This window comes from Haliotis cracherodii, unplaced genomic scaffold, assembly GCF_022045235.1.
Source record: "Haliotis cracherodii isolate W230 unplaced genomic scaffold, xgHalCrac1.p SCAF_9, whole genome shotgun sequence".
NCBI lineage: Eukaryota > Metazoa > Mollusca > Gastropoda > Lepetellida > Haliotidae > Haliotis > Haliotis cracherodii.
The window spans coordinates 50,482,453-50,504,028 of NW_027266343.1; the positions used below are offsets into that span (position 1 = coordinate 50,482,453).

Genomic DNA, 21,576 nt, shown 5'->3' on the forward strand with positions numbered 1-21,576 from the left:
GCTCAGCTTCAGATATTGTTGAAGGGGACGGCAACTGTTCTGCACATTCCATGTCTTGCATCTGTAGAGCCAGAGAAAGCTTGGTGTAAGAATCTTTCTTTTCATTCATCAGGCCTTTTTTCGGTTTAACCTTGACCTACAAAACTAAGGGTCCAGGGGAAATATGAGGGTTCTGTAAAGTAGTGAAATTGAACAGTGTACTGTACTGTGAGCATGGTAAGATGGCAGAACCATCATATGATCCTGTTAAGACGCTTGCTGATAATTATTGGGGGTATGTGAAATAAACTGAATACTCTGATTATCAAATTATTACTTTAATCACGGGACCTTTAGGGGTGGTCGGGTAGCCTAGTGGTTAAAGCGTTTGCTCGTCACCCCGAAGACCCAGGTTCGATTCCCGACATGGGTACAATGTGTGAAGCCCATTTCTGGTGTCCCCCGCCGGGATGTTGCTGGAATATTGCTAAAAGTGGCATAAAACCACACTCACTGACTCAAACACACACTCACTCACTCACAGGACCTTTATGTTTCGTGTCCAGAAGTTGGTGCAAATGAATATTATTGTGCATCCATTGGGATGCAACACATTTATCTCTGCATCCATTCTACACACTTTTGTATGTATGATTTCTGCGTTGTGTAGCACCCTGCTTCTTATTTCTTCTACCCACAATTCTCTGTACAGGAAGTCAAGGACATTCAAGAGGCCTTTGAGCGATACAAAGATGAGATGGCGGATGTATCTGAGACAATTGAGATTGCAACGCTGGACAAGGAGATGGCGGAGGAGAAGGCCGAGACGCTGCAGGTGGAGATTGACTCGATGAAGGAGAAGGTTGAGGAACTCACCCTTGACCTTGAACTGCTTCGAGGAGAGATCAGTGAGAAAGGTCAGCCAAGCTTGTTTTACTCTTCTGTCTCAGTAGTGAACAATAGTAATAATTTGTGGTTTATGAGGATGAGCACTTATTTGAAAGTATCTACCTTCAAGATATGCAATAAAATCCCACATATTGTATAGTTATCATGCTAACTGTTAAGGACTTGACAGTGTTTGTCAGTGTCAGCCTTTTGCCTGTGAATCTAGGGTTCACTTGTAAAAGAATGATGCTAGATGGACTTAGATATGTAGCTGAAGCATGATGACATGGTGGATCTGTGTTGCAGGCACAGATGGTGTGGCCGCCAGCTACGAGCTGAAACAGCTGGAGCAGCAGAATGAGAGGCTGAAGGAGGCACTTGTCAAGTGAGTTGCCGCACGTTACACTTTGTATTCACAGAGTAGAGAGGCGTCAGGGTACAGGTGCATCTTAGTGTATGTGTGAAAATTTGTGTTTTACCTTACCTGACGCTACACAGTGCTTTAACTTCTCTACCTTATACAAACACACACTACTGGAACAGAGCGACAGTTGAAACAGATGATAGCCCATGCCCCGATACCCACGAGTTATCCACTCCTTCATATTCTTCTGTGTCTGCCATATACAGATATGTTCCATTGAAACAGTGTTCTTGTCTTCATATTCTTCATTTCTTGACTATTTCTGTTGGTGTTCTACAAGCATATCGTTCCTCTGGCATGTATATACTCTTCTTGCATAAGAGCTTTAATAGGTGACCAGTGAAGATTCCGGGGTAGAATAGGTCTTCAGCAACCCATGCTTGCCGTAAAAGGTGACTATGCTTGTCGTAAGAGGCGACTAACGGGATCGGGTGGTCAGACTTGCTGACTTGGTTGATGCATGCCATTGATCCCAATTGCTTGGATCGATGCTCATGATATCAATCACTGGATTGTCTGGTCCAGACTCGATTATTTACAGACCGCCATCATATAGCTGGAATATTGCTGAGTGCGGCGTAAAACAACAAACCAACCTTTAATAGGTGAAAGCAGCTTGTAAAATGGGCCCTCCACCTCTGTTGCTGACATTTGCTGCGCCATCGTTCCCCTCGCCTCCTCCGATGACTCCAATGAACTCCTCTACGCAGACACGTGCACCTGCAGGTCCTCCTCCACAGTCAATGACCTCCGCTCTGGCGATTTCTTTTAATCCTGCATCCATTCATGCTTTTTGGGAACAACTGCTTTAACATACAGCCGTGTCCATATGACCAAGTTGAGCAGATCTGTAAGTGCCTCCACCATTTGTTTCCAGGATGCGAGACTTGTCCAATCAGGAGAAGCATGATTCCCAGAAGCTGAGTAAGCAGAGTGAGAAACAGGCGTCGGAGATCATCAACCTGCGGAAGGACAAAGAACGCTTCCAGTCTGAGGCCTCGGAGATGCAGGAACAACTCATTGAACTCAAGGAACAGGTTGGTTGTCAGATACTGTAAGCAGTACTAGATGGTGGGGCAAGTTATGAATACCGTATTCGATGTAATAAGGGCCCAGGGCGCTCTCAAAATTAGAATATTATTTTGGTGAAAAAAAGTTGAGTTGAAAGATGAATTTCGTGGTTAATGCTGACAGCCTGAAATGTTTATGTACGACAGATATATTTTTCCCAAATTTAATTGCGCATAATTAAGTGTGCATATAACGAGAGATAACTCTTGTGTACATTAATCAATCGGAAGGAGTGCTAATTGGGATTGTTCACTAGCCAATATGTTAGCAAATATCGCCGTGGGCGTAGAGCGGGGCGCTTATTATGTCGAATACGGTATTTATTTTAATTTACTGCACAATCAGATTGGATCTGAAACAAATTTTGATGAAGTAATATTTATTCTTTTCACTTTTGAGTTAGATATTTCTTTATTTACACAGATACTGACAATCTCCACACATTAATCCAAGATTGTTGTAGTTATATCAGACTGGTTTAAAGCTCTGCTCATACGGACTGGGCCCTGATAACTCTCTTAGTTCATGTATAATATATGTGTGGTCTTGTGTATGTAGAGTTGTTTTGTCCATGTGGGTTGTGACGTTTGCACTGTAATGAGTGTAAGATTGGTTAAAATCTCACTGATGGTGTATAGTCAACAAGAGGGGGGCATTATTTGAGACACTGACCAGTAACTCTGGTGTCCGTGGTTACAGGTGGATGCAGCACTTGGAGCCGAGGAGATGGTGGAGAAACTGACGGATAGGAATCTTGAACAGGAGGAGAAGATCCAGCAGCTCCTCGAGGAGAATGCCGATCTGGTATGTCATTTGATCGTCTTCGGTAGATAACAACTGTGCTATGTCATCTGAACATCTTGGGTAAATATGTCATGCAATCATATGTGGTAGATATTAACCTGTGATATGTCATGTGATGATATGTGGTAGATATCAACCTGTGTTTTTTTCATGTGATGATATTTGGTAGATATCAACATGTGCTGTGTCATGTGATCATATGTGGTAGATATCAACATGTGCTATGTCATGTGATGATATCTGGTAGCTATCAACATGTGCTGTGTCATGTGATCATATGTGGTAGATATCAACATGTGCTATGTCATGTGATGATATCTGGTAGATATCAACCTGTGTTATGTCGTGTGATCATATGTGGTAGATATCAACCTGTGTTATGTCATGTGATCATATGTGGTAGATATCAACCTGTGCTATGTCATGTGATCATATGTGGTAGATATCAACATGTGCTATGTCATGTGATATCTGGTAGATATCAACATGTGCTGTGTCATGTGATCATATGTGGTAGATATCAACATGTGCTATGTCATGTGATGATATCCGGTAGATATCAACCTATGTTATGTCGTGTGATCATATGTGGTAGATATCAACCTGTGCTATGTCATGTGATGATATCTGGTAGATATCAACATGTGCTGTGTCATGTGATCACGTGTGGTAGATATCAACATGTGCTATGTCATGTGATGATATCTGGTAGATATCAACCTGTGTTATGTCATGTGATCATATGTGGTAGATATCAACATCTGCTATGTCATGTGATCATATGTGGTAGATATCAACATGTGCTATGTCATGTGATATCTGGTAGATATCAACATGTGCTGTGTCATGTGATCATATGTGGTAGATATCAACATGTGCTATGTCATGTGATGATATCTGGTAGATATCAACATGTGTTCAACATGTGCTGTGTCATGTGATCATATGTGGTAGATATCAACATGTGATATGTCATGTGATGATATCTGGTAGATATCAACCTGTGTTATGTCATGTGATCATATGTGGTAGATATCAACATGTGCTATGTCATGTGATCATATGTGGTAGATATCAACATGTGCTATGTCATGTAATGTTATCTGGTAGATATCAACATGCGTTATATCATGTGATGATATCTGGTAGATATCAACATGTGCTATGTCATTTAATGATATCTGGTAGATATCAACATGCGTTATGTCATGTGATGATATCTGGTAGATATCAACATGTGCTATGTCATGTGATCATCCTGCATTTGTTGTGTTGTATGTCATGTGGTATGCTGTGTCATGCTATTTCATGATGCCTGACGACTGTGTCAGAGAAGGCGCTGCTTAAGATGGGAGATGTCATGTGGTATTTCTTGTGGTAGAATGTCATGCTATCTCATGACTGTCTGGTATTGCAGGAGGCGCTGCATGAGATGAATGAGGAGCTGCAGGAGAACACCAGGGAGACGGAGCTGGAGCTGAGGGAAGAGCTTGACCTTACACAGGCCAAGGTCACAGAGGTGAGGTCAAGGTCATCTTGTTTGACATGCGAAGGGTCTAAGAGGTTGCCCTCATGGTGATGAAATGTTACACGGAGGCTTTTGTATGCATTTCATCAGCATCATTTAAAGCTAGTTATCCAATTTAGGTGAAAGAAATGGTTTGTTTCAAAGTTAATTGTTTCTAACATGTAGTCATGAATGAGTAACAGCTATCGCTTGAGTTGTGTTGTTGTAGACACAAAGGAAACTAGATGCCACCCAGGAAACAATGGCTGACTACGAGGCCACCATCAGCAAGTTCCGGGACTTGGTGTCTCAGTTGCAGGTACGTGAGTCTCAAGCAAACAACGTGTAAAGTTCTCTTCACAATTGGATCAATAAAATTCCAGCTTACGGGGATCAAATTTGTTTCTTTCATGTTGGTTTACATTTTTGGTATTGATACTCATTCGGCCAATAATGATGTGAAAACAAGATGAGTTAAATTTTCCTGTTGCCATGGTTACAGGATGCGAACCGAGAGTTACGCAGCAAACAGCAGGAGTCTGAACACAAAGCAGAAACACCTGCCATCGAGATGTTCGACTTCAAGGCCAAGTTTGCTGAATCGAAGGCTTATGCTAAGGTAGGCTAACCTGTGTTGAACCCAACTGAGCACACAGCATGGGTGTTATATAGTGTGTACTTCCCTGTCGGTGTAGTTGTCCATGCTGTTGTTGACTGTTGTACTGTTGTTTTCATTGCATGTTAGACTTGCTCTGACCTTCTTTCTGAAGGACTACCATGAACAGAAACCATGTCATATCTTCCTCTACTAGTTGCTAGGCGACTATGCTTGTCGAAAGAGGCGACTAACGGGATCGGGTGGTCAGGCTCGCTGACTTGGTTGATACATGTCATCAGTCCCAATTGTGTGGATCGATGCTCATGATGTCAATTGGATTGTCTGGTCCAGACTCCATTATTTACAGACCGCAGTCATATAGCTGGAATATTGCTGAGTGCGGTGTTAAACAACAAATCAACCAACCAACTACTAGTTGCTATATAGCTGCGATATTGCCAATGTGGCGTTCAATTTTCACTCACTTCCACTACGACTTATGTTCTGTCTTTACTTGATGCCTGATACTATACCAACTTTACTCTAAGTGTTACAGCATTACTTAAAATGTTTGTATGTACATACACAGTGGTAAATGTAGTCAAGCTGCATAGAACTGATTTCACTTGAACAAATATTTTGTAAATAAATCTTTTTGTGTTTGTATTGATATGTCAGACTTTAGGGGTGTTACTATAAATCGAATTATCGATATATTGCTATTGGTAAGCACTTAAAGTGAATAAGTTGATTGTTAAATAAGTTTCCGATCATTGTCCATGCAATGCTGTTCAAATTTGTTTTTCTTTTGATCATGAGTGGTTGTAATTTACACATGATAATGTGGAAGTTTCTTTTACTTAAATTATTAGGGTAAAGAAAGAACAAATAAGTCATATCTCAAACTTTACTTTTAATTTGTTGTTATGGTTATCACATTCAAAGGAAACTTCAGTCCCAAGGTTTAATTCAACTCTAAAATCCATCTAAAATGATACACTGAAAACTATCAATATTTATCGCAATAGTTGCTTGCAATATCAATAGTTATCGCAATAGTTTCTTTCAATATCAATAGTTATCACAATAGTGATTTCCAGTCAAAAAGTCACCCCTATCGGACTTGAAACAATCACACATTTTTGACAATGTCTGATAAGGCTCTTGTTTCCGATTGTCATGGCTAATGTATGTAATGTCTGAATATTTAGGTTTGATGATCATTTTTGTAGGTTATGACTTTGATAGAATTAGAACTCAGTCTTAAAGTGTGTGGAAAGTGTTGTTATGTTGTTTACATGTAGCATGATGCTCTTTGTATTGGTGTGCTAACTTGCCTGCACAGCGATTACCAGGGGTGGGAAAATAGTTTTAAACCACTTGAGTTTTGTTGTTACATCCAGTTAGTTAAACGTGTTACCATGGTTACTGGCAATGTGTATTTACTGTGTGCTTTGAACCACTTAGGTCAAGGCAGTGTTCTGTCTAATGATGAAATACATGAACCGACAAACTGTTATTTTTATACTTGCCAAACTCCTGTTTCCCTTTGATTCCAAACTTTGTCACAAAAAGAAATATCTTACAGTGTTGAACTTTTTAAGTATTATATGAAAGATAGCAAAAAGGTCAGACATATGAAGGTATATGCTACTAAAAATGTTGTGGATCACCCAACTCTTTTCCAAAGTACTATAGTTAGATTACTACAGTAATAGGAAAGAATTGGATGATCTTTAACTTTCAAGAGTGGTAGGCTGGCTGAAAAGATCAATAATTGGAATCATGGTCGATGGGATGAAATATTAATGATTATCAATATGAAAATTGTGTCAGCGATAATATCTTACATAAACAAAAATTATGATGAAATACAGTTTAAATTTACCGAAACAGACTTGTAATTGTCAATCATGTCAATTACCAAAGACGGAAAATGACTGTTTTTGTATTAAATTTTTTTTGTATTAGATGTCCACAAAATAATTCATGGATAAATGTGTAACCACTCACCAGTGGCATGAAGAATGTTGATTTCTTTCAGACTTTTTTGCATATTTGCTCAGTCACTTCTCCGATATTTACCAACTATGTGTCAATATTTAGTAAGATATTATCGATCTCTATGATCTGTATCGAGAGCCAGCCGAAGTGAGTAGTACATATCTTCATGTCAGACCTTAGTTTTTGAGTCATTGATGTAAGAAAAGTTTTCCACCCTTGATTAAACATTCGCAAACTGCATGTATGTATAGTGAAGTGTATTGATGTGTCTGTGTCACTGTACTCTGCCGATATGCACACTGATGTATGTTTGTACATGTATGGCTGTAGGATGACATGGCCAGGATGAGCACCAAACGGGACCTATTGTCCTACCAGAAGGTAACAGCTTGTCACGGCAATGGTTGTTCAGCTGTCTGCGGCTCTCTCCCCTGTTTCAGTTCCGTTATTGATGTTACATGTATATACGTGAAAACTGATACCAAGCAACTGAGCCTATAGTCTTGCTATTTTCATGCAAACATTTACACCTTAAGAGAGGTCAACACAGAATTGGGGTAACACCTTGATCTGACATGGCAGTCTGTGTTGGATGAAGGCGTTCGAGAGCCCACTCAGATCTTGCTCTACGGTTTTGACCTGCTTGGAAGTAAATCATAAAGAAAAATACTTTTAGTTTTTATTTATCTGATGTAACATCCTTTGTTTTGTAATTTTGGCTCGGGGATCAGCTGTGTTATGTTTATCAGCTTAGGGGCTTCCCACTGTTCTTCTCTCTCTCCCTTGCAGATTGTTTACCTTGCAGATTGTCTCCCCTGGCAAATTGTCTCCCTTGGAGATTTCTCATCGCTCATATATAATCTGTCAGTTGTTTTACTGTCACCTGTTTTACAGTGTGCTGTTACTTAATGCACACATGCCTAGTTAGTGCCAGGTTATGTGATATTGGTTTCAAGTGGGAAGACATTTTCCTGTGTTTGTTATGGTGTCACATAGCTGTGACATGTAAGTGAGGTAACTGCATGTATACGCAGATAGGGGAATGCAACATGATAGGTGTTCTACAAGACAAGTAACTGCTGGTGTGTTGGAAGATGTCTTGACAGGTAAAGAAATATAGGTTTCTTGTGTAGGAAGAATGTTATCCATGGTGATGATGGTACAAAACTGTGTGATTTAAGTCTGGTAACTAATTGCTGGTATATACAGTGTTCGAAAGCTAAATCCACAATTCTAGGGGTATATGGTGTAGGACTCATGTTAGAAAGATTCTAGGAGGTTCTGAGATTCAAATACTGTGCTTGTTATAGAAGAACACCTCATGACCCCCTTTATTTCGAGCACTGTATATCATGTATATCTTCAGCCTTCAGCTTTAGTGTGGCTCTGAAAATAACAAAATAGCATTTTGCTATATATAATCCTGCCTGATATATCTGAAGAACATATTATATAGATATTTCATCCTATTACATATGTCAGTTATGAGAAGTACATTCCTTAGTCTCTTTTCATTGTGTACTGTGAAATTTCAAGCTCTTGAGATTCAAGTTATTCGTGAAAGAATTTCATTCTTCAGGAAAGATCCATTTAAGTAGGCGGTGGCTTATTTTTCATTTATTTTTTTTGTGATCCTTAAACATTTGCATGTGGTATTGCCTTGCATATCAGCTGATACTGTTGGAGATATGGATCTGATATATTACACTGTCCCTGTCGTTGATGTTGTAGACTATTGACATGGAGTTGAGGAAGCTGGAGGTACAGCAGGCCAACTCCCATGTCCAGATGCTCCTGTCCTTCATGCCCGACTCCTTCATCAACAGAGGAGGTAGGTACAACATAATCCTCATGTATTCCTCAGTGGTTTGTGAATCTCCCCTGATCTGGTATGTGAATCTCCACTGATCTGGTATGTGAATCTCCGCTGATCTAGTATGTAAATCTCCCCTGATCTGGTATGTGAATCTCCACTGATGTGGTATGTGAATCTCCACTGATCTGGTATGTGAATCTCCGCTGATCTGGTATGTAAATCTCCCCTGATATGGTATGTGAAACCTATGATCTGAGGTGTGAACCTCCATTGATCTGGTATGTGAATCTCCACTGATCTGGTATGTGAATCTCCGCTGATCTAGTATGTGAATCTCCCATGATCTGGTATGTGAATCTCAGCTGATCTGGTATGTGAATCTCACATGATCTAGTATGTGAATCTCCACTGATCTGGTATGTGAATCTCCCATGATCTAGTATGTGAACCTCCCCTGATATGTTATGTGAACCTCCCCTGACATGGTAGGTGAATCTCCCATGATAAGGTATGTGAATCTGAGCTGATCTGGTATGTGAATCTCCCCTGATATGGTATGTGAATCTCTCCTGATCTGGTATGTGAATCTCCCATGATCTGGTATGTGAATCTCCCATGATCTGGTATGTGAATCTCCCCATATCTGGTATGTGAATCTCAGCTGTTCTGGTATGTGAATCTCCCCAGATCTGGTATGTGAACCTCCACTGATCTGGTATGTGAATCTCCCATGATCTGGTATGTGAACCTCCCCTGATCTGGTATGTTAATCTCAGCTGATCTGGTATGTTAACCTCCCCTGATCTGGTATGTGAACCTCCCCTGATCTGGTAAGCTAATCTCAGCTGATCTGGTGTGTGAACCTCCCCTGATCTGGTATGTGAATCTCCCATGATCTGGTATGTGAACCTCCCCTGATCTGGTATGTTAATCTCAGCTGCTCTGGTATGTGAATCTCAGCTGATCTGGAATGTTAATCTCAGCTGATCTGGTATGTGAACCTCCCCTGATCTGGTATGTTAATCTCAGCTGCTCTGGTATGTGAACCTCCCTTGATCTGGTATGTGAACGTCGTCTTGTTGCAGGGGATCATGATGCAGTCAATGTCCTCCTCATGGTGCCGCGGGTCATCAACAAGACAGAACTACTGGCGTCGCAGGTGAAAGACAAGGTATGTATACGTCAAGATATGCATGATATACGATACACATAATACATTTGAAACACATGATCATGAAGATATATATAATATACACATGATACAAAATATGCTTGATACACTCAATACACATGATATATGACACATGATATACAATACACATGAAATATGATACACAGGATTAACGAGATATATGATACACATGATATATAATACACTGTACACATGATATAAAATACACGATTTTATTATACACAAGATATGCGATACACATGATATACAACACATGATATACAATATAAATGAGATATAATGCACATGATATACGATACACATTGTGAAGTGATTATAATACACATGATATACGATACATATGATTTATGATACACATGATACATTACTTCCTGTGTATCCTGATGCACCATTTTTGTGTCAAGTGCGTTTTGTACCTATATGTTGAAAAGCTACATGAATTGATGAATGTGTGTATGAGTAGTGGCAGAGGTGATAAATCCTTTTAAGAGCCTACAGTGTTCTGTTGTGTTGACTGTTACACCTGGACCCACTTGCACAAAGCGATCTTAGCGTAAGACTGTCGTAAGCCTGTGTTAAAGTATGGGAGTTGCGATCATCTTAGAGCTAAGATCGCTTTGTGCAAGTGGGACCAAAACTGTAGAGACTGATTAGCAAGATTGCTGTTTCAGTTTGAAATTGTTGACGCCATCACTCGAGATGATGTGTTGAAGAGCCACAAGGCAGAACAGAACAGCTTCGCCCATGAGCTGGTGTTGATGTTGAACACCTTGCAGGGCAACATGAGACAGTATGAGAGGTACGTTGAGAAAGCTTTAGTAATGCATGTATATTACCAGTGAAATACCATGGTAAGTCCATAGGATGATTAATGTCATCCCAGAGACAAAGTACACAAAGAAACCTTTGTGGAAGTAAGTTGCCTTTTCTTTGCATGTGTTTGTGACCGTTAGGGCAGGATACGCTTACCTTTTCGCAAACACCTGGTATGGTCACTTTTTGATACTGATTCATAAACACGTGATATAGTCAGAATGGAAAAATCAACTCTGCTTTTAGCAGAGATTTCTTCTGGCTGTGGAAAGGGTTTTGTCACTTTTATTTATATTTATTTACAGCCTTTGTGTATGGTCAACTATGTTTGTCATACTATCCCTATCCAAAATCTTCTGGAAATGCTCTGAATTGACAATTTAGTTGACCGATGTGTTTGTGTGTTTGCAGTGCTCTGAGCAGCTGTAGCACAGAGCTGTTCACCAAGATCGGAACACTGCTGCCTGAGATGATGGCACATGAGAAGGCGGTCGACTACTTCATAGATTTGCTGAGGAAGGACCAGGTATGTCTCCCAGATGCAGTCAGACTTAGATGTTGATGATGTTCATATGCCCCAAATTCAAAATCAGGGAATCAGGATCAGCTTAGTAGTTCTGTCGGTGGGGTATTTTTGGGATCTGTGATGTATTTTTGGGATCTGTGATGTATTTTTGGGATCAGTGGTGTATTTTGGGGATCAGTGGTGTATTTCTGGGATCAGTGGTGTATTTTGGGGATCAGTGGTGTATTTCTGGGATCAGTGGTGTATTTCTGGGATCAGTGGTGTATTTTGGGGATCAGTAGGGTATTTCTGAGATCAGTGGTGTATTTCTAGGATCAGTGGTGTACTTCTGGGATCATTGGTGTATTTTGGGGATCAGTGGTGTATTTCTGGGATCAGTGGTGTATTTCCGGGATCAGCGGTGTATTTCTGGGATCAGTGGTGTATTTCTTGGATCAGTGGTGTACTTCTGGGATCAGTGGTGTATTTCTGGGATCAGTGGTGTATTTCTGGGATCAGTGGTGTATTTCTGGGATCAGTGGTGTATTTCTGAGATCAGTGGTGTATTTTGGGGATCAGTGGTGTATTTTGGGGATCAGTGGTGTATTTCTGGGATCAGTGGTGTATTTCTGGGATCATTGGTGTATTTTGGGGATCAGTGGTGTATTTTGGGGATCAGTGGTGTATTTCCGGGATCAGTGGTGTATTTCCGAGATCAGTGGTGTATTTCTTGGATCAGTGGTGTATTTCCGGGATCAGTGGTGTATTTCTGAGATCAGTGGTGTATTTCCAGGATCAGTGGTGTATTTCTGAGATCAGTGGTGTATTTCTTGGATCAGTGGTGTACTTCTGGGATCAGTGGTGTATTTTGGGGATCAGTGGTGTATTTCTGGGATCAGTGGTGTATTTCTGGGATCAGTGGTGTATTTCTAGGATCAGTGGTGTATTTCTGAGATCAGTGGTGTATTTCTTGGATCAGTGGTGTATTTCTTGGATCAGTGGTGTATTTTGGGGATCAGTGGTGTATTTCTGGGATCAGTGGTGTATTTCTTGGATCAGTGGTGTATTTCTAGGATCAGTGGGGTATTTCAGGGATCAGTGGTGTATTTTGGGGATCAGTGGTGTATTTCAGGGATCAGTGGTGTATTTCTGGGATCAGTGGTGTATTTCTGGGATCAGTAGTGTATTTCTGAGATCAGTGGTGTATTTCTTGGATCAGTGGTGTATTTCTGGGATCAGTGGTGTATTTCCGGGATCAGTGGTGTATTTCTGGGATCAGTGGTGTATTTCTAGGATCAGTGGGGTATTTCTGGGATCAGTGGTGTATTTCTGGGATCAGTGGTGTATTTCTGGGATCAGTGGTTATTTCTCCAATTAGTTTGGTATGCCTAGGATCAGTTAGGTACTAGCTCAATGGTGAATGTTCTGGTTGGAAATAACATTTCTTGAATGATCTAATTGTTGTTGAAGCTAAGATTTGAAATACACTCAGGGTTAGATTAAGCGGGAAAACCATGTTGAGATACATTGTTGTTAATGTGATTATCTGTACCTTTTGACTGACCTGTAACCTCTCTGTTTTGTCAGCTGGATGAGACCATTTCCCTGGAGCTGCTGGAGAAGTCCATCAACTTCTTCCAGGTAAGTCTGTGAGTGTTGAGGAACATGGGTGTCTGAGAGTCCAGGAGTGTTGGCGTTCCTGGTAAGTCTGTGAGTGTTGAGGAACATAGGTGTCTGAGAGTCTAGGAGTGTTGGCGTTCCTGGTAAGTCTGTGAGTGTTGAGGAACATGGGTGTCTGAGAGTCCAGAAGCGTTGGCGTTCCTGGTAAGTCTGTGTGTTGAGGAACATACGTGTCTTGAGAGTCTAGGGGTGTTGGTGTTCCTGGTAAGTCTGTGAGTGTTGAGGAACATAGGTGTCTTGAGAGTCTAGGAGTGTTGGTGTTCCTGGTAAGTATGTGAGTGTTGAGGATCATGGGTGTCTTGAGAGTGCAGGAGTGTTGGTGTTCCTGGTAAGTATGTGAGTGTTGAGGATCATGGGTGTCTGAGAGTCCAGGAGTGTTGGCGTTCCTGGTAAGTCTGTGAGTGTTGAGGAACATGGTTGTCTGAGAGTCCAGGAGTGTTGGCATTCCTAATACGTCTGTGAGTGTTGAGGAACATGGGTGTCTGAGAGTCCAGGGGTGTTGGCGTTTCTTATAAGTCTGTGAGTGTTGAGGAACATGGGTGTCTGAGAGTCCCGGAGACTGGCGTTCCTGGTAAGTCTGTGAGTGTTGAGGGACATGGGTGTCGGAGAGTCCAGGAGTGTTGGCGTTCATTAATTTGAGTGTGAGTACAGGTGACTTGCTCAGGAAAATGGTGTCTGAGAATGAGAGTCCTGTGTTTTGTTTGCATCAATTGTACATGTACACACATTTTGTCTGCAGCAACTGTACAGTGTGCACCTGGTGAATGAGAAGATGGACTGTACGACGCTGCTGTCGGACCAGGTGAAGCAGGTTCTCAGTGCCTGTGACTGCATCACCACTGACACCACCCGCCTCAAGATACTCCTCATGGTAAGGCACCTCTTGTCAGTTAGTACTCAGCCCTTAGGTATCACCCCACTGGGGCAGCCGATCACAGCTGTACATGCACCTGTATGTATAGTATTTCTGTTGGGGTCATCTTTACAAAGATCCTTGAAGACATGTGCTTTTGATTAAAAGAAATCTTAAATTTGTTTGCTTTTAGCATTTATTGATCTAGGATCCATCCATTACGGAGACTTAAATAGTTGTAACACGATGGCCTCTTGTCTGGAGTGCTGATAGTGTTTGTGGTGTTTCAGCCAGGACAGGAGCAGAGTGAGTTCTCCATCCTACTGCGTGACTTGGAGACATGCAACAATGATGCACGCATGTGTGCCAGGAAGGTATGTGCAGCACCAGCTTCCTATCACTGGGGTCCAGGGCCCCGTTCCTCGAAGCAATCTTAGTGCTAAGGTGATCTTAAGTCCCATACTTTAACATAGGCTTACAATCATTGTAGCGCTGAGATCACTTTGAGGAGCGAGGCCCAGGAAGGTATGTGTAGCACCAGCTTCCGATTACTGGGGTCGGAGTGGGATTCATAACGGCCAAAGCATAGGCGAAAGAGTTACAAACTCCTAAATCCTCAAAAATGAAAAATAATAATGAAAAATGTGTAATAAACATTGATAAAAAATGGCCTTTTCATATTCTCAGCCCATTCTTCAGCAGTATCTATGCCTTATGCTATGTCATAGTATACAATCATCAGTGTAGGGCCGGGCTTACCGTATAATACTTTTATTCTTTGTGATTTATAAAATACAAAAATCGGTCTTATGCATTTTAGATCAAGCGACGACTCCCACAGGAAGGCTCGGCCATCATCACGCCGCTCATGTTTGGAAAAGAGGTAGTGTATGGGTGGAACAACTTGTTTCACTCACTCATACAAATTATTTTACAGTCGGAACCATTTGCAAATTACTCACTCAGATGAAAGGTGTTGAATGTGATGTTCATTGTTCGTAGTAGAACTGCTAATATGATTAATTATCAGGGTGCCATTGTACAAAGCGATCTTAATGCTAAGGTGGTCATAACTCTCATACCTCAACAACTTACAAAGTCGTACTGCTAAGGTTGTTTTGTACAACGGCACCCAGAGCTAATTTGTGTACTGCATTTCATTGGGAGACAAGGGGGAATCAAGCTTTTAGTAATGGTACAATTCTGAGGGTTTCTGTGCTGAGATTCATGCTGATCTTCGGTTCCACTGATTCTGTGATGCCTCATCGTCAGGTCATAGAGCTACTGCAGTCATGCACGAAGAATGTGTCCCGTGTGGCCAAGTCACTGATCCACATCGCCAGTGGTGGCATGCAGCAGGCGTCAGTCATGACAGGTAGGCAGCATTTAGACACAGTCAGGGGCATTAGTTGTGTGTGATGACAGGTAGGCAGCATTTAGACACAGTCAGGGGCGTTAGTTGTGTGTGATGACAGGTAGGCAGCATTTAGACACAGTGAGGGGCATTAGTTGTGTGTCATGACAGGTAGGCAGCATTTAGACACAGTCAGGGGCATTAGTTGTGTGTGATGACAGGTAGGCAGCATTTAGACACAGTCAGGGGCATTAGTTATGTGTCATGACAGGTAGGCAGCATTTAGACACAGTCAGGGGCGTTAGTTGTGTGTCAAGACAGGTAGGCAGCACATAGACACAGTCAGGGGCATTAGTTATGTGTCATGACAGGTAGGTAGCACTTAGGGGCATTAGTTGTGTGTCATGACAGGTAGGCAGCACTTAGGGGCATGAGTTGTGTGTCATGACAGGTAGGCAGCATTTAGACACAGTCAGGGGCATTAGTTGTGTGTCATGACAGGTAGGCAGCACTTAGGGGCATGAGTTGTGTGTCATGACAGGTAGGCAGCATTTAGACACAGTCAGGGGCATTAGTTGTGTGTCATGACAGGTAGGCAGCACTTAGACACAGTCAGGGGCGTTAGTTGTGTGTGATGACAGGTAGGCAGCACTTAGACACAGTCAGGGGCATTAGTTGTGTGTCATGGCAGGTAGGCAGCACTTAGACACAGTCAGGGGCGTTAGTTGTGTGTGATGACAGGTAGGCAGCACTTAGACACAGTCAGGGGCATTAGTTGTGTGTCATGACAGGTAGGCAGCACATAGACACAGTCAGGGGCATTAGTTGTGTGGCTTGACAGGTAGGCAGCATTTAGACACAGTCAGGGGCGTTAGTTGTGTGTGATGACAGGTAGGCAGCACATAGACACAGTCAGGGGCATGAGTTGTGTGTCATGACAGGTAGGCAGCACATTGGGGCATGAGTTGTCTGTCATGACAGGTAGGCAGCACTTAGACACAGTCAGGGGCATGAGTTGTGTGTGATGACAGGTAGGCAGCATTTAGACACAGTCAGGGGCATTAGTTGTGTGTCATGACAGGTAGGCAGCACATAGACACAGTCAGGGGCATTAGTTGTGTGTCATGACAGGTAGGCAGCACTTAGACACAGTCAGGGGCATTAGTTGTGTGTCATGACAGGTAGGCAGCACTTAGACACAGTCAGGGGCATTAGTTGTGTGTCATGACAGGTAGGCAGCACTTAGACACAGTCAGGGGCATTAGTTGTGTGTCATGACAGGTAGGCAGCACATTGGGGCATGAGTTGTCTGTCATGACAGGTAGGCAGCACTTAGACACAGTCAGGGGCATGAGTTGTGTGTCATGACAGGTAGGCAGCGCATTGGGGCATGAGTTGTCTGTCATGACAGGTAGGCAGCACTTAGACACAGTCAGGGGCATTAGTTGTGTGTCATGACAGGTAGGCAGCACTTAGACACAGTCAGGGGCATTAGTTGTGTGTCATGACAGGTAGGCAGCACTTAGACACAGTCAGGGGCATTAGTTGTGTGTCATGACAGGTAGGCAGCACATTGGGGCATGAGTTGTCTGTCATGACAGGTAGGCAGCACTTAGACACAGTCAGGGGCATGAGTTGTGTGTCATGACAGGTAGGCAGCACTTAGACACAGTCAGGGGCATGAGTTGTGTGTCATGACAGGTAGGCAGCGCATTGGGGCATGAGTTGTCTGTCATGACAGGTAGGCAGCACTTAGACACAGTCAGGGGCATGAGTTGTGTGTCATGACAGGTAGGCAGCACTTAGACACAGTCAGGGGCATGAGTTGTCTGTCATGACAGGTAGGCAGCACTTAGACACAGTCAGGGGCATGAGTTGTCTGTCATGACAGGTAGGCAGCACTTAGACACAGACAGGGGCATTAGTTGTGTGTCATGACAGATAGGCAGCACTTAGACACAGTCAGGGGCATGAGTTGTGTGTCATGACAGGTAGGCAGCATTTAGACACAGTCAGGGGCGATAGTAGTGTGTCATGACAGATAGGCAGCATTTAGACACAGTCAGGGGCGTTAGTTGTGTGTCATGACAGGTAGGCAGCATTTAGACACAGTCAGGGGCATTAGTTGTGTGTCATGACAGGTAGGCAGCACATAGACACAGTCAGGGGCATAAGTTGTGTGTCATGACAGGTAGGCAGCATTTAGACACAGTCAGGGGCATTAGTTGTGTGTCATGACAGGTAGGCAGCATTTAGACACAGTCAGGGGCATTAGTTGTGTGTCATGACAGGTAGGCAGCACATAGACACAGTCAGGGGCATAAGTTGTGTGTCATGACAGGTAGGCAGCATTTAGACACAGTCAGGGGCATTAGTTGTGTGTCATGACAGGTAGGCAGCATTTAGACACAGTCAGGGGCGACAGTAGTGTGTCATGACGGGTAGGCAGCATTTAGACACAGTCAGGGGCGATAGTAGTGTGTCATGACAGATAGGCAGCATTTAGACACAGTCAGGGGCGTTAGTTGTGTGTCATGACAGGTAGGCAGCATTTAGACACAGTCAGGGGCGATAGTAGTGTGTCATGACAGATAGGCAGCATTTAGACACAGTCAGGGGCGTTAGTTGTGTGTCATGACAGGTAGGCAGCATTTAGACACAGTCAGGGGCATTAGTTGTCTGTCATGACAGGTAGGCAGCACTTAGGGTCATTAGTTGTGTGTCATGACAGGTAGGCAGCACATAGACACAGTCAGGGGCATAAGTTGTGTGTCATGACAGGTAGGCAGCATTTAGACACAGTCAGGGGCATTAGTTGTGTGTGATGACAGGTAGGCAGCACTTAGACACTGTCAGGGGCATTAGTTGTGTGTCTTGATAGGTAGGCAGCACTTAGACACAGTCAGGGGCATGAGTTGTGTGTCATGACAGGTAGGCAGCACTTAGACACAGTCAGGGCCATGAGTTGTGTGTGTTGACAGGTAGGCAGCACTTAGACACAGTCAGGGGCATTAGTTGTGTGTCATGACAGGTAGGCAGCATTTAGACACAGTCAGGGGCGTTAGTTGTGTGTGATGACAGGTAGGCAGCACTTAGACACAGTCAGGGGCATTAATTGTGTGTCATGACAGGTAGGCAGCATTTAGACACAGTCAGGGGCGTTAGTTGTGTGTCTTGACAGGTAGGCAGCACTTAGACACAGTCAGGGGCATTAATTGTGTGTCATGACAGGTAGGCAGCATTTAGACACAGTCAGGGGCGTTAGTTGTGTGTCTTGACAGGTAGGCAGCATTTAGACACAGTCAGGGGCGTTAGTTGTGTGTCATGACAGGTAGGCAGCTTTTAGACACAGTCAGGGGCATTAGTTGTGTGTGATGACAGGTAGGCAGCACTTAGACACAGTCAGGGGCATTAGTTATGTGTCTTGACAGGTAGGCAGCACTTAGACACAGTCAGGGGCATTAGTTATGTGTCTTGACAGGTAGGCAGCAGTTAGACACAGTCAGGGGCATTAATTGTGTGTCATGACAGGTAGGCAGCATTTAGACACAGTCAGGGGCGTTAGTTGTGTGTCTTGACAGGTAGGCAGCACTTAGACACAGTCAGGGGCATTAATTGTGTGTCATGACAGGTAGGCAGCATTTAGACACAGTCAGGGGCGTTAGTTGTGTGTCTTGACAGGTAGGCAGCATTTAGACACAGTCAGGGGCGTTAGTTGTGTGTCATGACAGGTAGGCAGCTTTTAGACACAGTCAGGGGCATTAGTTGTGTGTGATGACAGGTAGGCAGCACTTAGACACAGTCAGGGGCATTAGTTATGTGTCTTGACAGGTAGGCAGCACTTAGACACAGTCAGGGGCATTAATTGTGTGTCATGACAGGTAGGCAGCATTTAGACACAGTCAGGGGCGTTAGTTGTGTGTCTTGACAGGTAGGCAGCATTTAGACACAGTCAGGAGCGTTAGTTGTGTGTCATGACAGGTAGGCAGCTTTTAGACACAGTCAGGGGCATTAGTTGTGTGTGATGACAGGTAGGCAGCACATAGACACAGTCAGGGGCATTAGTTATGTGTCTTGACAGGTAGGCAGCACTTAGACACAGTCAGGGGCGTTAGTTGTGTGTCATGACAGGTAGGCAGCACATAGACACAGTCAGGGGCATTAGTTGTGTGTGATGACAGGTAGGCAGCATTTAGACACAGTCAGGGGCATGAGTGGTGTGTTATGACAGGTAGGCAGCATTTAGACACAGTCAGGGGCATGAGTGGTGTGTTATGACAGGTAGGCAGCATTTAGACACAGTCAGGGGCGTTAGTTGTGTGTGATGACAGGTAGGCAGCACATAGACACAGTCAGGGGCATGAGTGGTGTGTTATGACAGGTAGGCAGCATTTAGACACAGTCAGGGGCATGAGTGGTGTGTTATGACAGGTAGGCAGCATTTAGACACAGTCAGGGGCGTTAGTTGTGTGTCTTGACAGGTAGGCAGCACATAGACACAGTCAGGGGCATGAGTTGTGTGTCATGACAGGTAGGCAGCATTTAGACACAGTCAGGGGCGTTAGTTGTGTGTGATGACAGGTAGGCAGCATTTAGACACAGTCAGGGGCGTTAGTTGTGTGTGATGACAGGTAGGCAGCACATAGACACAGTCAGGGGCATTAGTTGTGTGTCATGACAGGTAGGCAGCATTTAGACACAGTCAGGGGCGTTAGTTGTGTGTGATGACAGGTAGGCAGCACATAGACACAGTCAGGGGCATTAGTTGTGTGTCATGACAGGTAGGCAGCATTTAGACACAGTCAGGGGCATTAGTTGTGTGTCATGACAGGTAGGCAGCACATAGACACAGTCAGGGGCATGAGTTGTGTGTGATGACAGGTAGGCAGCACTTAGACACAGTCAGGGGCATTAGTTGTGTGTCATGACAGGTAGGCAGCATTTAGACACAGTCAGGGGCATTAGTTGTGTGTCTTGACAGGTAGGCAGCATTTAGACACAGTCAGGGGCATTAGTTGTGTGTCTTGACAGGTAGGCAGCATTTAGACACAGTCAGGGGCATTAGTTGTGTGGCTTGACAGGTAGGCAGCACTTAGACACAGTCAGGGGCATTAGTTGTGTGTCTTGACAGGTAGGCAGCACTTAGGGGCATTAGTTGTGTGTCATGACAGGTAGGCAGCATTTAGACACAGTCAAGGGCATTAGTTGTGTGTCATGACAGGTAGGCAGCACATAGACACAGTCAGGGGCATGAGTTGTGTGTCTTGACAGGTAGGCAGCATTTAGACACAGTCAGGGGCATTAGTTGTGTGGCTTGACAGGTAGGCAGCACTTAGACACAGTCAGGGGCGTTAGTTGTGTGTCTTGACAGGTAGGCAGCACTTAGGGGCATTAGTTGTGTGTCATGACAGGTAGGCAGCACTTGGACACAGTCAGGGGTGTTGTTTTACGTCTGTTGTTATAAGCTCTATCGATGTATTTTATTTAATATGACTTTTGGCAAATCAAAACATTCGTCTTAAAATTCCTCATGATGTAAAGTCTGACATTGTTTACATCTGAGAACACTTTTGGTGACAGTTTAGTTTTGCCATCCTGATCCATGTTTGTTACCATGGTTACTGTGCTTATTTGTGTTTGTTTTTCTTCGGTTGATTTTCACCCTTTTGTTTCAGGTTCATGATGTCATATATTTTACCTCTTTGGGCAAAATCATATTTTATTATTTGAATCAAATGATTGATTGTTTGATATTTTATTTATGTCTACACATTTGTTTCTCAAATAAAAAGTAATTTAGGAACAGGTTCAGTATCCAGGAGCAGTGACCTGTCGTCGTCAGTGGTATCAGATACATTCTGTTTCCGAGAGCGGAAATTACTGATAGTTCAAAACTGAATGAGTCACTGTATATACTGTAGTTACAAGACATAACTCTTGAAGACAAGTAATGGACTATTACTGTTGTTGTTTCTTGCTGTGGTTATGTCAGCTTGTTTTCGTTGCTAATGGCTAATATGTCTTGATTCTCAGCCGGGAACCTGGAGACATATTTGGGTAACTTGCAGATCTTGTCCATCTTGCCTGA

At 43.2% G+C, this 21,576-nt stretch overlaps 1 protein-coding gene across 6 annotated transcripts in view; it reads left to right on the forward strand.

The window, feature by feature from the left end:
* LOC139452742 (dynactin subunit 1-like) overlaps positions 1–21,576 on the forward strand; it is a 51,936-nt gene that overhangs the window by 6,725 nt on the left and 23,635 nt on the right. For 2 of the 6 annotated variants that reach the window (XM_071234328.1, XM_071234332.1), the window contains exons 8-25: positions 692–896; positions 1,174–1,252; positions 2,169–2,328; positions 3,062–3,166; positions 4,584–4,685; positions 4,903–4,992; positions 5,176–5,292; positions 7,606–7,656; positions 9,007–9,106; positions 10,177–10,262; positions 10,955–11,082; positions 11,508–11,622; positions 13,189–13,242; positions 14,021–14,152; positions 14,425–14,508; positions 14,955–15,017; positions 15,407–15,509; positions 21,522–21,545. In XM_071234328.1, the coding sequence (XP_071090429.1) occupies positions 692–896; positions 1,174–1,252; positions 2,169–2,328; positions 3,062–3,166; positions 4,584–4,685; positions 4,903–4,992; positions 5,176–5,292; positions 7,606–7,656; positions 9,007–9,106; positions 10,177–10,262; positions 10,955–11,082; positions 11,508–11,622; positions 13,189–13,242; positions 14,021–14,152; positions 14,425–14,508; positions 14,955–15,017; positions 15,407–15,509; positions 21,522–21,545 (1,798 nt within the window). The remainder of the gene's footprint in view (positions 1–691; positions 897–1,173; positions 1,253–2,168; positions 2,329–3,061; positions 3,167–4,583; positions 4,686–4,902; positions 4,993–5,175; positions 5,293–7,605; positions 7,657–9,006; positions 9,107–10,176; positions 10,263–10,954; positions 11,083–11,507; positions 11,623–13,188; positions 13,243–14,020; positions 14,153–14,424; positions 14,509–14,954; positions 15,018–15,406; positions 15,510–21,521; positions 21,546–21,576) is intronic. The other 4 variants (XM_071234329.1, XM_071234331.1, XM_071234333.1 and 1 more) reach the window with 2 other exon arrangements.